The following is a 15,801-nucleotide window of genomic DNA, read 5'->3' as shown; positions in this document are numbered from 1 at the left end:
GGAAAGCGAAGAATGAAGAAAAGGGGATGCACAAGGAAGACAAGAGCTAAGATTTAAAATAGCCTGTTTATAAAAATGTGTGTGCATGTGCAAACCACATTTCCAGAACCACCGAACAATGGCACAGAGCTTCAAAAAGTGTCCCTGCTGCATTTTAAACCAGACTAAGGCTCTTACCAGAAACCCAAATCACAGGCTATCTGATGCCTTCATGGAAAAGGGTAATGGGAGAGTAAATATTTCCACATCTACTAAACTCTTCGCAATGGAAAAATCATTGTGTCTTGAAATGGTCCATTGCATTAATTTAATAAAAACGTTTTTAATCTTCTAAAACTAAATTTGCCACTATAATTTTCTCTGGTTCTCTTATTTTCTCCTCTCTTTCTCCCTCTCTCCTCTCCCACTCTCTCTCTCTTTCAAAATGACTTGCTTTTCAATCTGCGCCCAGATTGATTTTCAAATTACTGGAATCTGTTCAATTAGCCTAATGCACTTCATTAGCATATGGACACCTGACCAAATCACAGCCGGCTCAGACTGGATTGGATGGGCTGGCTGGATGGTTCACCTGTTCTGGCTAATCACATTGGTTTCTTTTGACTGGATGATTGGCTGGATGCATTGCAAAGGACGTCCCCCTTCCTCAGTTGCCATAGGAGAGTAAACCTTCCACAGTTGCCCTAGAGACAGCTAGGTCCCTAGTCTGAATGATGTGGTGCTGGTGGTGGCACATGTGGTTTTGTTGCGGTTGGAAGAAAATCAAGTTTTTTTGCTCAATCATATTTAATTTGTTAAGTTCTCAATTTACCGGCAATGATGTAAGTAAATTGGTCAAAGCTGATTGAAAATATAGCCCTGCTTTACTGCAGTGTTTGGAGACATTACTGACATAAACAGACTTTTTACATCTTAAAAATACATTAACTGAGATTTAGTCACTGTTTTCCTTGTATGTAAAGACCTGTCAATCAATTGGAAAGTTACAACCATTACTGCACAACCATAGTCTTCACTTCAAGAACCAGCCACCATTCAACAAGTAAACACATACTGTATATTAATAGACTCTAACACACACACCATACACACTTATACATACATTTCAGGTGACAGAAAGAAAACCATGTATCTCCAAGTACGCCTTTATGGGTTGAGAAACCCCCACTTCTTAAGCTAAATAAACCATTTAAAATCTATAGGATTAACTAAAGAAAATGCATTATCACAATGCAGAGAAATGTTTTTCATAGCTCACAAAAAGTTGACATGTTGGAGATACATGGTTTTCACAGGACAGAGATTTGTTTTCTGATCACAACTATTGGTATTGTTACAAATGTACCTGCGACTCATGAGTCAAATTTAACAATTTTGCACATAACTTTCAGTTATTTATTGTATACTTTTAAAATTATTTTTAGCAGGTCGCACTTGGAATGACACGACTATATTTTGTTGTAGGCAAGTATGGTGACAATAAAGCAACAACATTAATACTCATGTTAAACTACAGATTGAATCATTGCAAGCTTGGTGTTAATACATGAAATTATATGTGTCTTACAAAAAGTATAATAAAATAAAGTAGGAATCTACATCTGGATCTGTTTAAGGGCACCTTTACCCAAAAGTAAATGCAACTTTTGGATCTTTCAAACCTCCCTAATACAGCCTTCATTTTTTCACAAGCAGGCCCTCTACTTTTCAAGTTCTCTCATTTGAGCTGTAACCATTTAGCAGAATTTTCAGACTTATCCCTCCACATGTTGTAGTTGCCAGCACAGTGGGTGGAGCTGGGTCAGAGCTTGGTGTCTCTGCTGCTGCAAAGATGTGGCTTAGCTTGGCTCCGAGAAGAAAGGCTTTGGTTACAGCCGCACAACCAGCACCACATGGTGTGGACACCCACCCATAAAAACAACAGCACGATACAACCAAAGTAGAACCAGTCTGGTCTGTTTCACTATCCTATGAATGGCCTTTATTTACTCGTGGGAAAGTGCACACACTTGGAAATCATAGTTATGTAGAATTCCGAAGTTAATGAAAAACTTTGTTTGTATGAGAACTATGTATAATTTATGGAGACATAGTCAGATTTCAATTAGCTTCCTAAATCAAACATAATCAGCTTTGCAAGACTAAAACTATATCAAAGACTTCATTTCATCTATTTGCTCATTTTATGATCTTTCCATGAATGGTGCTCTAATGAGGAAAACTATAAGATGCTGCTTCTCTCCTTCATGCTCTTTTTTGGCAACACAGGAAGTTAGCATCTAGAGATCATAAGTCTAGTGATTAGAGGTTAGCATGTAGGCTGGTGTCTGCAGCTGTGGTCATTAGAACTGCACTGATTAGGCACCCACAGGGGGTCCAGATGATTGGGTATTTATCTCCAGCCAACAGACGCAATTAAAATTCCCTTTCAAAGTCGGCCCAGACCGGAACCCCAAAATAGGGCTGACACCCCCGCCTCCTTCCCTTCTCTTTCTCTGTCTTTCCGTTTCAAGACTGCTTCCAAATCTTTGTGGCTCTGAGCACAAGGTCTCCACTTTATCTCAATTTGCACCTTCTTTTTCTCACCACAGGACTGCACCTCCACACAACCTTCCCTTTCTTTCGCAGTCTCCCTTCTCTCTCCATCCCCCCACAGTCTCTCTCACTGTGACTCTTCCCTGAGGTCATTATGGTACTGTTAGGTCTTTATAATGTGCTATTAAGTAAATGGACATGCTTTCTACAGTATGTCAAGTAGCCCTGCTGCACATTCTAATTGTTTTAGTGCAGCTGTCAACATTATGCTAATTTCCAAGGCTTTTTTCAAGATAATAGGGACAGCCACAGACAGTGTAGCAGATACTTGTGTATGTAGTGGGGCAGTGACACGTTTAAGCAGGGGAGGTACTCACCTCTTCACCCCCAGGCTACTCTGCCCTCCCCCTGTCCCCTGGATCTGAGCCCCTCTGACAGGAGGAAACACTTCAAGAGTAAATAATGTGTTTTCTCAAGTTGTGCCAAATCACAGAGTGGGAGAAGAGGCGATCAGACAGACAGGAAGAGGAGTAAAACAAAAACACACATACAAACACACTAGCGGCTTTGTGAGGCTCTACTCAGGCATGCTGCTTTTTAGCTGTGTTAACATTCTGATGTTTAGCAGGTACAGTGTTCATCATGTCATTATTTTAGTTAAGCATGTTAGCATGCTAACATTTGCTAATTAGCACAAAACACAAAGCACAAAGCACATCTGATTCTGACGGGAATGTCATTAATTCTGGTCATAAACCACAGTTTTGACAAATTTTGACCTGATGATGGCACTAGATGAAAAGTAAGAGGTTCCCCAAAGTCAATTCATCCTCTGGGGACCTTGAAAATCTGTACCAAGTTTCATGGCAACCCATCTCAAAGTTGTTAGGATATTTCAGTCAAAACCAAAAATGTTAACCTCATGGTGGCGCTAGAGGAAAAGTCAGGCTATCACCAAAGTCAGCAGGATCCATCCTCTGGGGACCATGAGTACCTGTACACAATTGCATAGTAATCCATCCAATAGTTGTTGAGATATTTCAGTCTGGACCAAAGTGGTGGACCAACATGCTGCTAGCATGGCTATAAAAAAGAAAAACACTAACAGAGAACAGAAGGAGATGTGGTCATAGAAAAGGGCAAGAGGAGAGAGAGAGAGGCAGCTAAAGGCTAAAGCAGAGAGAAATCGTGCATGAGTGACAGGGTTCCCCTAGCATTTGGCTGCAGCAGTTGATGGAGACAGATGGTGGCCCAGTGGAGTCCCTTCATACCAGCAGACCAACCCCGCTGCTGAGGCCTTCAGCTTTTAACCCTCTGAGGGCTGATAAAACACTCAGCTGAGGGGAAAATAGGTGTGAATGAGATCACAGACACACAGAGAGAACCAAACTGCTAGAGATGGGGTCTTGTAATAAGCAATAAAAATGCTCTACAGCTCCAGCTAGATGTACAGACGTACTGGTTTAGTGTGTGTATGTGTGTGTTTGTCTAACACAGCAGGGTTTGCCGCTTAATGATCCTCTTTATCATTCAGATATCAATCCTTCACTGAGCCAGACACTTGCACACTTAAGCTGCTCCACCTCACCGTGGCATGCACACACACACAGAGTTTTGCACTCACATACACACTTAAAGACAATAGGCAGGGTGTCAGTGTGTGAAAATCCCACTGGATGGTGACGCTTGAGAGAGACAAGTGGAGGAATAATCCCTGTCATCTAACCCGGATCCTGGAGAGTCGTGAGGGAAAAGCACTGCTGCCTGCCGCGCTCCCTTCTCTCTCTGCCGGAATCTCTCCCTAGCAACCAGGCATTGGCGTGGTGATTGGACCAGCGCACCAGTGGTTGCTATAGCTACAGGAAGCTCCCCTTCCCTGTCACCCCCCACTTTTTTCTGTGCTGTGTGTCTCTTTTTCTGTTTCTCCTCATAACCTCTCTTTTGTTTTCTCTTTATCCCTCTCGCTATTTGTCTTTTCCTCTCCCTCCGTCCCTTTCCTCCCCTCCAGTCTTTCCCTCGCCCTCAGAAAACAGAACGGTGGTACAGTACAGTAGGTTGATGTGATTAACACAGAGGTTGAGTGGTGGGGGGCTAATGGCATCCAAAGGGAGGCTGAACTGACTGAAACAGGTCTGCAGAGAACAAGACAAAGATGCTGCAATTTTTCAAGAGCCCTGGTGAGAATACCTGCTAGAGCAGAGCAGTCAAGTATTTATCTGACCTGTCTGTGTAAATCTGCTATTCCCTTCAGCGCTGTTTTATGAGAAAATCAGTTTTGTCTCAGAAAATAAGTAACTACTGGGAGCAGCCTGGCAATTTATGTGTGAATGTGTCTGTGTTTGCATCTGTCTCCGTCTGTGCTTATACATTTGTTTCTGTGCCTCTGTGTTTTTTGTTAGCATGTGAGTTGGCTACACGGGAAACGCGCCCATTTTGCCTTTGCGTGTGATTTATGTGTGTGTTAGCTTTGCGCTCGTGCCGCTGACAGGCCCCGCTGTTTCTGTTGGAATCTAAAAGTGCCAATTATGCTTCAGAGGCTGGGTAAATGTGGTCACTATGTCATTAGGCCAGTATGCACGAGTCAGCCCGTCTGCTGGTAATACAACACCGCATCATTCATACAGTACAGCCCGCTGCTACACTGAGAAGTGCTACAGGATCCACATAATACACACACACACACACACACACACATTGATGCACCAATCCGTGATGCTTCTGTCTACAGCATTTTCCACAGAGTTCTTTCTTGAGCTGATTGCTTGGCTGCTTCTTCATGCTATAATCAGCTGCTATATAATGGGTCCAAATGAGAGGTTAAATGCACATGATTAGTGATCTGTTCTGCTTCTGACTAATGTTTGAGAGAGGAATTATGATAATGTAGCATCCAGAAGGCAATGTGGCTTTATAAAGTGTGGCCAACGACAGAGGGAGGAGAAAATGATGGACAGGATGGATGTACAGTATGTATTTCTACATGCCCACACTTACTGTGAGTGTGTCTGACTGCATCATCATGATCTATTCAGAGGGGCATAGTCAGCCCTTTAGAGGAAAAAGGAAACAAGTAAAGAAGGAAAAAGAAGGAGGAGGAAAAAAGGGGGAAACAACTATAATTTGATGTCACGGTTTTGCAGTGGAAATGAATGGACTGAGGCGCACACAATATCATTGGTCAAGGTCAATAACCTGGGTACTCACACTGATTCTCAGAAAAAAAAAGCCCAGAAAGAATGAAATCAAATGTTAAAACACGCCTCAGTCACAGAGTTCATAAACATGTCCGACAGATAAGGCCATTGGCTGCTGACAGTGGATTGTCACTCTGGTGAAATGGTTTAATACAGTTTAGCCATTAGCCTCCAAACAGCATGGCCCGCATGCCAAGATGAGAAATTGATTTCATGCTTGGGTGACTGTCATCAGGAAAGAAAGGGAGAAAGCAAGAGAAAGAAACAGAGGGAGGGAGGGAGGGAGAAAAAGTGAGAGAAAAAGCAACAGAGAGATGGAGGGGAATATAGAAATTTGATCTTAAATCCTGCTACTGCATTCACAACCATTCAGCATCAGAAAATATACAGGGGAGATAATGAAAAGCAGAGAACAGAAACACAGACAATAGAGAATAGGTGGAGTTTATGAAGTTCAAAAGAACATACAACATGTTTGTGTGTAAGTGGGGTTAGACACTGAACAATAAAAGCTTTAGAAAACTGCTGGCTGTGCAGAGGCCCATACAGGAGAGCATATTATGGGCAGGGATGTGGCAGAGTATGGCCGCACAATAGTGCCCCGTTGCCTGATGGGATGTGGAGAGCTCTCTGGAACATGAGAGGGGATGGGTGTCTGATAGGTGTATACAACATGATGCGCATCGATGACAGTTTTCCATTACTGTACTGCTGCTATGAGTGAGAGGGGACATGAAAAGGAAGGAGAGCAAGTGAGAATCAGATTGGTATTACACTCAAGTGATGATGTAATGTTTAGGCGACACAACAGCACCCCCATCCCCCCTCTTCTTCTCTTTTCTGCTCGCTTCCTGTGTTAACCTCCCTTCTTTCTCTGGGGGACAGAATAGAGCCTTCCGATTGGTTAATAGCACCACAGAGATGCTGAGAATATCCACCAACCAGGGCCCAGGGTGCCCCTTCACACCGTTACCACAGCAACCCCTCACAACCACAGTGAGCGTGCACACATGTATGGATGTGCCCGAGTGCATGTGTGTATGTGTGCACTGTATGCATGTGTTTTCATGTGTGTGACGGCTACATGTAGGGAAGATGTAACAACAACCCTCCAATGAATAGCCTTCAGTGAGTTGCAGCTCATACAGTAACAAACACAACTCTGCTTCTTCTCCTCGACAACAGCTGCTGAAGACCTGACTTATATATTTAAAAAAAACAGCTTTGAAAGATTGCCCTGGAAAGTTTCTACTGAAAAACGTTCATCTTACTGACTCATTCTATGAAAAGTTTTTCTTCAAACAAGTGAAAAAAACTGCCAGTGGGGTGCACTAATTTCACTCTTTTTTTCCCCCATGTATATGGGACTGAGTGATTTATTAAGATGGACACTCCATGTGTAAAAACAGTAACAGTATTACACAGTAGGGTTATGGCTGACAGACATCGACCACTGAGCCCTCTATCATCATAACATCTCTTATTATTGTTATAATTGTTTAATTTATTAAAGGAAAAACAGCTCATTTAATCACACTGTTTACCGCCCAGTGAAAGCGTGTTATAATTTAGGCGCAAACATTATTACAAAAATTACGTTTAAATCTACCTGGTTTGCGCCTGCCTTAGTAAATGAGGGGGTGAATCTTTATTTGTATTGCAAAACTGAGGATTAAAACTTAACTACAGAGCAAACTCCATTCTCTCCTAGGAACCTAAATTTCAAGACTACTATGCCTACCAAACATGTAGCAAAGTGCTACACCTGTGTTAAATAAATCATTCCTAATCATTATATTGTTATTAACCCTTTTTGTCCACCATGTCACCTGCTCAAAGGCTGACTGCCTTTTTTAAATGTTTTATTCACTGGTATGTTTTGCAGTTCCATCACTATGACTAGTATTTAAAATATTTTTATAATAACATGATCTGCTTAATGCGGTAGCTTAAGCATAGGCTATAGGATGGAAAAGTAAGGAAAGACCGGGTGAATAGGTGAGGATGGGCTGTGAATGAGCTCAAATGTGCAAAAATTAGAAATAGTAATTACTATCCAACATACATACATATAAAAAGTATGAAAGAAATTATATAAAAAATGATAGTACCTTCATAAGAGTAGCCCAAGACCCCTCCCCCAAACAACAATATCATCGTCCATCGCGATGTTTCACTGTGGACATTTGTAGAGCGAGTCGTCCACCAATCGGAAGGTCCTCAGTTTTTGATTTCTAATTTCCACATGCACTTGACTGTCATAAGCCCCTTTCAGAACTGCACTTAACTCAAATGTGACTGCAATTTTAAATGTAACTGTCATGTTTGAAAAGGGACCTGAGTCATTTTTCCGGTGAAGTTATTTTTTGCAATCTTGCTGAGCCAAAGAAAAAAGAACATCCCATTCATCAGATCATCAGCTTCCTAACTTTTACACTTTCATTCATGCCAACTGCTTGCAGCATGAAACTCCAGCAAAATGTTTTGCCTGCACAGTCTACAATGGAAAAAAAATAATTATAATAATAAAAGTTTGACATATTGTTATTTTTTACCTGTAGCATCTTGGGCTGTAAAAGAAAAGGCTGCAGGATTATAGTCTATATATATTTCTAATAAATGACCTATATTTGGCCTATATTCTTAAAGCAATAGTTTGACTATTTCGTGGCTTGGCGTGTATTACTATTAACTATATTAACTTTAGACAGATATATAAACCCAGCAAAATTACAGATTATATATCTTAAAGGGGCTATAGAACACAGGTAAATTCCTTTTAAAACATTGCAAACATTCCAAAATAGAAACACATGCCACACTATTCTTGTTGTAAGTGGGTGTGAGATTATGTCACAACTGTATCTTTTGTAGGTCACCAGTGCTCACCGGTAGCACTACAAAGCTAGTTGAGGTAGTCTCATTAGACCACAGCGTACAACCGAGGGAAAAATACCCTCCAAGTTGACAGCGCAATAACAATCTACCTTAGCAGGAGCCTAAGTCCCCTGCAAGGCACCTCTGATCCGTTCCAATCCCCGCCGTGGGCTAATAGTAGCACTCAGCATGTACACTAGGAGATGGATGAACGAGGGGATACAGCGTATATCTGTCAATGTGTGTGTGTGTGTGTGTGTGTGTGTGTGTGTGTGTGTGTATGGAAGGTAGTGACCAAGATAGATGTCTTGTTTTGAGTCTACTACTGGAATCTGAGTCCCATGTTATTTAACTTTAACAACATTTACGACCAGGACGACCCACACATGGAGACTTTGTAAGACAATAAGTGTGATCACTGCTTGTCTGCTCTAACACATGCTGTGTTGTGTTGTTATGGATCAGGTTCCCATGTCTTACCGGTGCAGGTGAAACACTTGACGTGAAAATGGGTGTCTTGTACTCGTACCACCTCTCCTTTGCATGCTTCCCGACATCGCTGGCACCGGATTGGTCCAGAACTTCGTTCACTGCCCCCAGAGCCTTGGTGATAAGCTGCTGAAGACAAAAGACACACATTTAATATTGTATTTCTGTGTTCATCTTAACTATTTTGCAAGCTGAATTGCCTTTCTGCCAAGCCCCCCTTAGTTACTGTTGCTACGCCTGTCAAGCTTTCCATTCTTGCACATATGCCGTTTACAATGAAAACCGTGGCAGATTACTGCGTGAAATACTTAGTAATTGTTGGAACAATGAGTTCTTTCTGACAGTGGTAGACAAAAGCAAGCTTCTCATTTCTAGCCAACACCAGTCTATTTTGCCAGCTGAAATGACAACTGTCTGTGGCAGATTTAATCAGCATAATAGCTAGCTAGCTAATAAGCTAATGTTAGCTTCATGGGTTAGTTGAATATGCTGTCTCCGACCAACTTTTATTGTTTAAATGTGCACTTGATGGCTACATACAGTACATACATATATATGATATTTTGCTAAAATACTGAGGCTAAAGCTAACAGGTCCCATTGAAAAAGTCAGCATCCTTATAGTTGATGATCCATGTAAACGATAAGGAAATGAAGTAACAGCATGTTCTTGTATTTATGTATGATAAGGAAAAATTTAAGATCAGACTGTTATTCCAACATAACCCTGTTTAGCTGCTTAGCTTACATACTTGGACAAGCAAAACAGGTTAGATTTATGCTTAATCGTTTGTTGTTTAAAATGTCTCTTTCACTTTTAAAGAGTAAAGGCTTTTAGGATGACTAACCAATTTGTTAGGCAAAGCATAATGCTATCTCTGATAATGAGTTTGGCTGGGATTGCTGTAGCGCAAAGCCAATAAATCAAGACAGAGCTAATAACGTTAGTCTCCACTCTGATATAGTAGCATCCAGGACCGGCTCTCACACAGTGGAGCAATACTACACACAGTGGATGTGCTAGTCATGCATAGGTCTTATTTTCAACACAACTTATAAACCTGCAAAATAATGGAGTATGAAATGTACCTGGCTTTGGAAGTAATGCTGGGTTTGGTTACTACTGTAGGTAGTAAGCTAGTTAGCATGGACATGGTAACTTTTGCAGCTTATGTTAGAGCCGATAAACACACTGTTTAATCCATTCCTTACACTTTTGCTCTTGTAAAACGCGGAATTGCTTTTACTAGAGCCCCATGTACATCGCTTCAACATGCAGAGAAATCCAAAGCTTCACAGGCCTGTCGTACCTAGTTACAGTTGCTAAGCTAAGATTGGACAACCATTGTACAGTTTCATCTGGTATACAATAAAAATATAATTGGCTGGTCATGTAGCCTGAAATCAATATAGTCTATTGCCTACTAATGAAGTTAGATTTTGGCATTGTCAGTAACATAGATACGTTCCTGACGAACCATAATCAACATTTCTAAATAGCACAGAATGGAGTCTCCAACCATAGCGAAAGTACCATCCACTTTAATGGACATAATAACTGTTTCAGCATTAAGCTCAACAAAACTGCTTTTCATATTCAAAAGTTTCTCCACTGTATGCAGCAATCCATCGCTGGAACTCTAAGTACGCTACAGACTGTACTGTGTGCAGTTCACACAATAAGATCAGTGTGTAGCTCTGTCAACACTTGTTCTGAAGCTGTGAGGTCTGACACCTATGTAAGCTGGGTAAGCTCCAGGCTTTCTCTCCCTCTGTCTCTATTTTTCACACACTCATGCAGGCTGACACACACACACACACACACACACACACACTGCTGCGTCAGGTTAGAAAGTGGATGGATCCCCTTATCTCATTATGCATTAGCTTACATGTCAGAAGCCTGCAAGCCCGATAGCTATTTCACATTGTCCGGAAAGCAAGTTTTCATATACGACCTTCACAGTAAAAGAATAAATGCTATCACGAGCAAAAAGGTCAAAATGATAGATTAATTTGATCTTAAATGATTCTGGAAAATGTATTCATCTAAGACCTCTTAGGCTATTAGAGGCTGCTTAAAGGTCCATCTTCTCCTCTAGGCTATAAACAGATTCACTTGCATCTACAAGCAGAGACAACCTGCCTCCCAATACTTAGACTGTGCCAGAGCAGCTGGGTTCACAGTCTCTCATTTTGCTCCATCTTCTTTAAGGAGCATCTGAGTGCTCCTACACTCTGCGGAAGGGGTATAATGGCAGGATAACCAGCTGGCCTTACTGCCTACCTGAATAGCTGACTGAAGGACTTTGCTGCTTCAGTCAGAGCAGCACCAGCGTATAGGCTGGCGTGACAGAGCTACTGATTCCATTTCACTGGATGAATCCCGAAGGACTTGCAGCACTTAAAAAGTCTAACAGCCTTATATGCTTCATAGCCTGAGCACCCTTTGCATGCTCCAAGTTTGACAACAGTATAGTGTAGGCTACAGTATGTACTGAGTGTGAGGGCATATACACACCCATGGGTGCAAGACAGAATGTATGACTGTAGTTTATTTTCCTGTTCAGGAAAGGAGTGTGGGCACTGGAAATATGCTAGCATGATTAATTCCCACTCCCAATCTCCCACACTCAAGTCTCTGTTAGTTCATTGTTTCCATCACAATGCTGGCAGCACCAGTGGGACCCACTACCCTGCCTGATAAGTGCCCAGCAGCTGGTTCAAATAATGACACTCCCTTGGAAGTGGATTTTTGTATATGTATGTGTGTATGTTTATGTGTGTGACCAGGCAAAGGAAAGTAATCTTTCTTTGTCGTAAAAACAAAATGAACAACGCTGATCCCATCAGGTGTGAATGAGAGATAATGGGAACTAATGGCAGTACATGCAAGCCTGTGCCAACACCTACTGGAAACACACAGGACACTTATTTGCAATGCTGACCTTCTGAAATTGGGCCAAAACAAACCTCTGGCACAGTATAACATCATCTGCTTTCACAGCCAAGCCAGGCAAAGTTGTATAAAAGAAACGATGTATATCAAAACTGAGCAAATACCTAAATAATTCAGGGGTGCAGTGTTCAAGGCAGAGACAAGGTAAATAGCAAAGATTCCTGCTAATTTTCATCAAGTATGCTTTAATGAATGAGATGCTTATTATTGAATGTGCATGCCAAAAAGCAGAACCTCACCAGAGAATCCAGGTACACAATCAGCTCAGGAGCTGAAGCATTATGTAACTCTATCAAATTGTGTCAGAGCGTTCATTCTCATTGAACGCACCAAGCTCTCCCTCGTCTAAACTCATTATAGAGCTCTCGAACAACCCTCCATCCTCTCCCATGCTGAGGTGTTGAGTCATTCTTCTAATGATAGCCGCAAGACTACAGGTGTAATCCACTGACTCCAAATCAGTGACGAGTGCCACGGGAGAATACAGCCTCGGGCAGAGAGGTGATAAGAACAGGGCCAGGGTCAGAGAGGCCGACAGCATCCCCAGGGACTGAGAGGCTGCTACTATTTCTGCCCCTGACCTGACAGCCCCGGGGAAGAACATGCTGGGAGCTCTGGATGCTGGGAGATCAGTGGTGATGAGTGAGTGGAGTGAAAAGTAGGAATCAAAGAGAAGCAACACAAAGACAATGGGGATTTAAGATGAATTATTAGAGGAAAAATGTGTTGTTTTACAACCCAAGTTTACATTTTGTAGTTTAATGTAGTTTTTGCTAACATACCCGTGCTTATCCGTTGTATTATTTCTATGTATGAATTTTGGACACAGGGATAACTTTAAATCAGCATCTAGTGTGCACAGACCTAAGGTTTAAAACAAGCCTAATTCAACCCAGCAATAGGTGCTCGGTAAGCTAGTAGTGTATTGAACCTTCACAAGCTGTGCACATCTCATCCATGGCTGCTAGCATGCATCATTCTGCACAAATAGACATACTTCCGTAGAGCTGTTCAGAGACACTGCTGATGAGTTTTTCAAATTCAAGTTTTGTACATTTTCTAAGCCAAAAACTAAAGATTTTCAGTGGTGGCAGACATTTCTACCACGCACATCTTCAGTTGCCACCAAATCCAAGCAGCAACCAGCAATGCTAAAAGCTGAAGCCACCCCAGAAGTGCACCAATATGTAGTTCCGCGGCAAGATGCCAGCTTCAAGAAATCACTGTATTGAAGTTACTGGGGAAAACCCCAACTTTTGTCTTTAAATACATATTTTCCACAAGACCATAGGGTCTCAACAGCTAATATGACTTCTGTGTCTTGGTGGCAAGTTTAAAATATATAGTTTATCTATCTTTATCTAAGGCCCAGCCCATTATCTGAAATAATGTTTACTTGCTTCAGAAATTGAGAAACATGGTGTTAAGGAATCAACCCAAATCCAAGCTTCACAGCATCTCTTCAATGCCGAATGAAGAGAATTATCACTGTTCATGTTTAAAATGCAATGAAACTATCTGGTTAAAGGTATATCTAGCTAATACGAAAATATGTTCTTTGTATTTTAGGGGAATGTACACTTTAAAATCAGCACTGTATACTATATATTGTCACAACAAAGCAACACCATGTCTTCTCTGTCTGTAATCTAATGCAGCCTATGATCAGATGTCTCCCTGCCTTCCCCCATCCTCTCTCTTTATCTCCCTTCGTCTCTGTCAGGACCTTGACCAGGAGCATTCATCAGAGCAACGCTGGTGTCCAGAGGTAGCACAAACATACTGTACTGTCACTCTATGGAAAGAGAGAAAGGTCAGACTGCTATTGACAGTCTGAATAATCACTGAGTCCTACCAGAAGCAAAAGTCATGGAGACGGCAACCTTGAAGACAATACACATAGAATATTGCCACAATGGGGTAGCTTTGAGCTGAATGTGTCTTCTTTTTATTGTATTCATTCAAATTAAATTTAAAAAGTTTTTTGAAATGGCAACTGAATGCAATTTCCATACAGTCTCTATAATTTCCTTTCAACAAGGGATTTAACTGTTCAAAATCAAACTGAATACCAGTGTAATAGTAACTACAATAAATGTAGCTGCAAATGAACAAGAAAAACGTACCCAATTTTATGTTGGCCTGTAAATACATGCCAGTTGTGCAGGACTGTGTACTCTGAATATTCATTTGTGCGTCCCAGCATCTGTGTTTGCATCTGTGCATCTTTGTCTCCCCCCTTTGTTCTCTGTGTTATTGAACTAAGGCTCTGGTTCGGACTGCTCACCAGATGAGGCAGCAGAGCAGGAATCATATATAATACGGCTCCCCTCCCTGTCTTCCCTTGTTCTGACTCATTCCGCCCATAAAACAGAAAAAACACAACTGACATCGAAACAACACGGACAATATCCATCACTTAATCTAGTACTGTCCTTGGTATTTATACAATTATTTGGAGACATTGCCAGTGTCGGATCATTCTGTCCATTCATACACTTTGGTCCAGACCAAGATATTGGTCTACCAACTACTTGCCATAAAACTGAACATGAATATTCATGGTTCCCAGAGGACAATTTCTTTCTGTTTTTGTGGACTCCCTGTCATTTTGTCCTTCACCATCATAAAGTCAAAATTTCCCTTTGACGAGCATTTGGATCCATAACAAGGTATCTAACCTGGTTTTCCATGAACTTTGCTACACATATCTGTGGTTGGCGGAGGATGAATCCTTGCGCTACTGGCAACCCACTCTTTTTTCTTTTATTGCCACCATCGGGTCAAAGCAATCTTTTAAAGAATTGCGATGAGTTCCGTTCAAAGCATTTCAGATTTGCAGAGTAAATCAGGTTGTTTGAAGACCTTTCTTGAATCACGCTGCTAGATTTTGTGGTTTAAGATATTGACACATCTTGAGAAATTTCTTAAAACCAGTGAAATTACATTTAATTAATGTATATCAACCAATTGACAGAGTAACATATGTTCTTTTTACTTTAGTTACCATCTTTCACAGCCACAGCGGTGCATTAAGCTAAATGCTAACGTCAGCATGCAAACATGCTCACAACAACAATGTTAACATGCTGATATTTAGAAGGTAACGTTTATCCTGTTCACGTCTTAGCATAGCGTGTTAGAATGCTAACATTTGCTAAACACTAAACACAGTGCAGCTGAGGCTTATGGGAGTGCGATTAGTTTTGCAGGTATTTGTTTATTATTTACCAGTATTGGACAATCATGGTGGCGCTAGATGAAAAGTCAGAGGATCACCAAAGTCATTAGGATTCATCCTCTGGGTGCAATGAATATCTGTAGCAAATTTAATGGCAATCCATCAACCAACAGACCAAGATTGTCATCCATGGAGCGACACTGACTATACATAAGACGAAATAGCTTAGCAAAATGGACAATACTTCAGTGGAGATTGCACCTGTAGCTGGTGTTGATTTCCATTCCATCATCATGCATTCAAACCATATGACTTAATCATTAGGTTGCATCAGATGAGCATGTCTTTATAAAGTTAAGACACGAATGCCTTTCAGATATATTTGGTCTGATGCTTGAGAACTCTCTGCTATATAGAGAGAAAGACAGAAGGAGAGAGGTGTCAGTGCTGTCTGTGATGTATGGCTCTGCAGATGCCCTCAGGTCCCTGAGCTCAATGATCAGTATATTGATCAACATGTGTTTTATCACTCCCCTGAAACCCCCACAATGTATCTCAGAAACCTGA

The 15,801-nt window shown here is 41.3% G+C and overlaps 1 protein-coding gene across 7 annotated transcripts in view; it reads right to left on the bottom strand.

Annotated features, from left to right (window-relative positions):
* The window catches only part of ablim3 (actin binding LIM protein family, member 3), a 44,710-nt gene that overhangs the window by 26,455 nt on the left and 2,454 nt on the right, over window positions 1-15,801 (bottom strand). For all 7 annotated transcript variants that reach the window (XM_044206399.1, XM_044206402.1, XM_044206398.1 and 4 more), the window contains exon 2: window positions 9,087-9,224. In XM_044206399.1, coding sequence (XP_044062334.1) covers window positions 9,087-9,224 — 138 coding nt within the window. The remainder of the gene's footprint in view (window positions 1-9,086; window positions 9,225-15,801) is intronic.

The sequence above is a fragment of the Siniperca chuatsi genome, linkage group LG8 (genome assembly GCF_020085105.1).
Source record: "Siniperca chuatsi isolate FFG_IHB_CAS linkage group LG8, ASM2008510v1, whole genome shotgun sequence".
Classification (NCBI taxonomy): domain Eukaryota; kingdom Metazoa; phylum Chordata; class Actinopteri; order Centrarchiformes; family Sinipercidae; genus Siniperca; species Siniperca chuatsi.
The sequence above is the reverse complement of the archived record's forward strand: the minus strand, read 5'-3'. Positions and strand labels throughout refer to the sequence as shown.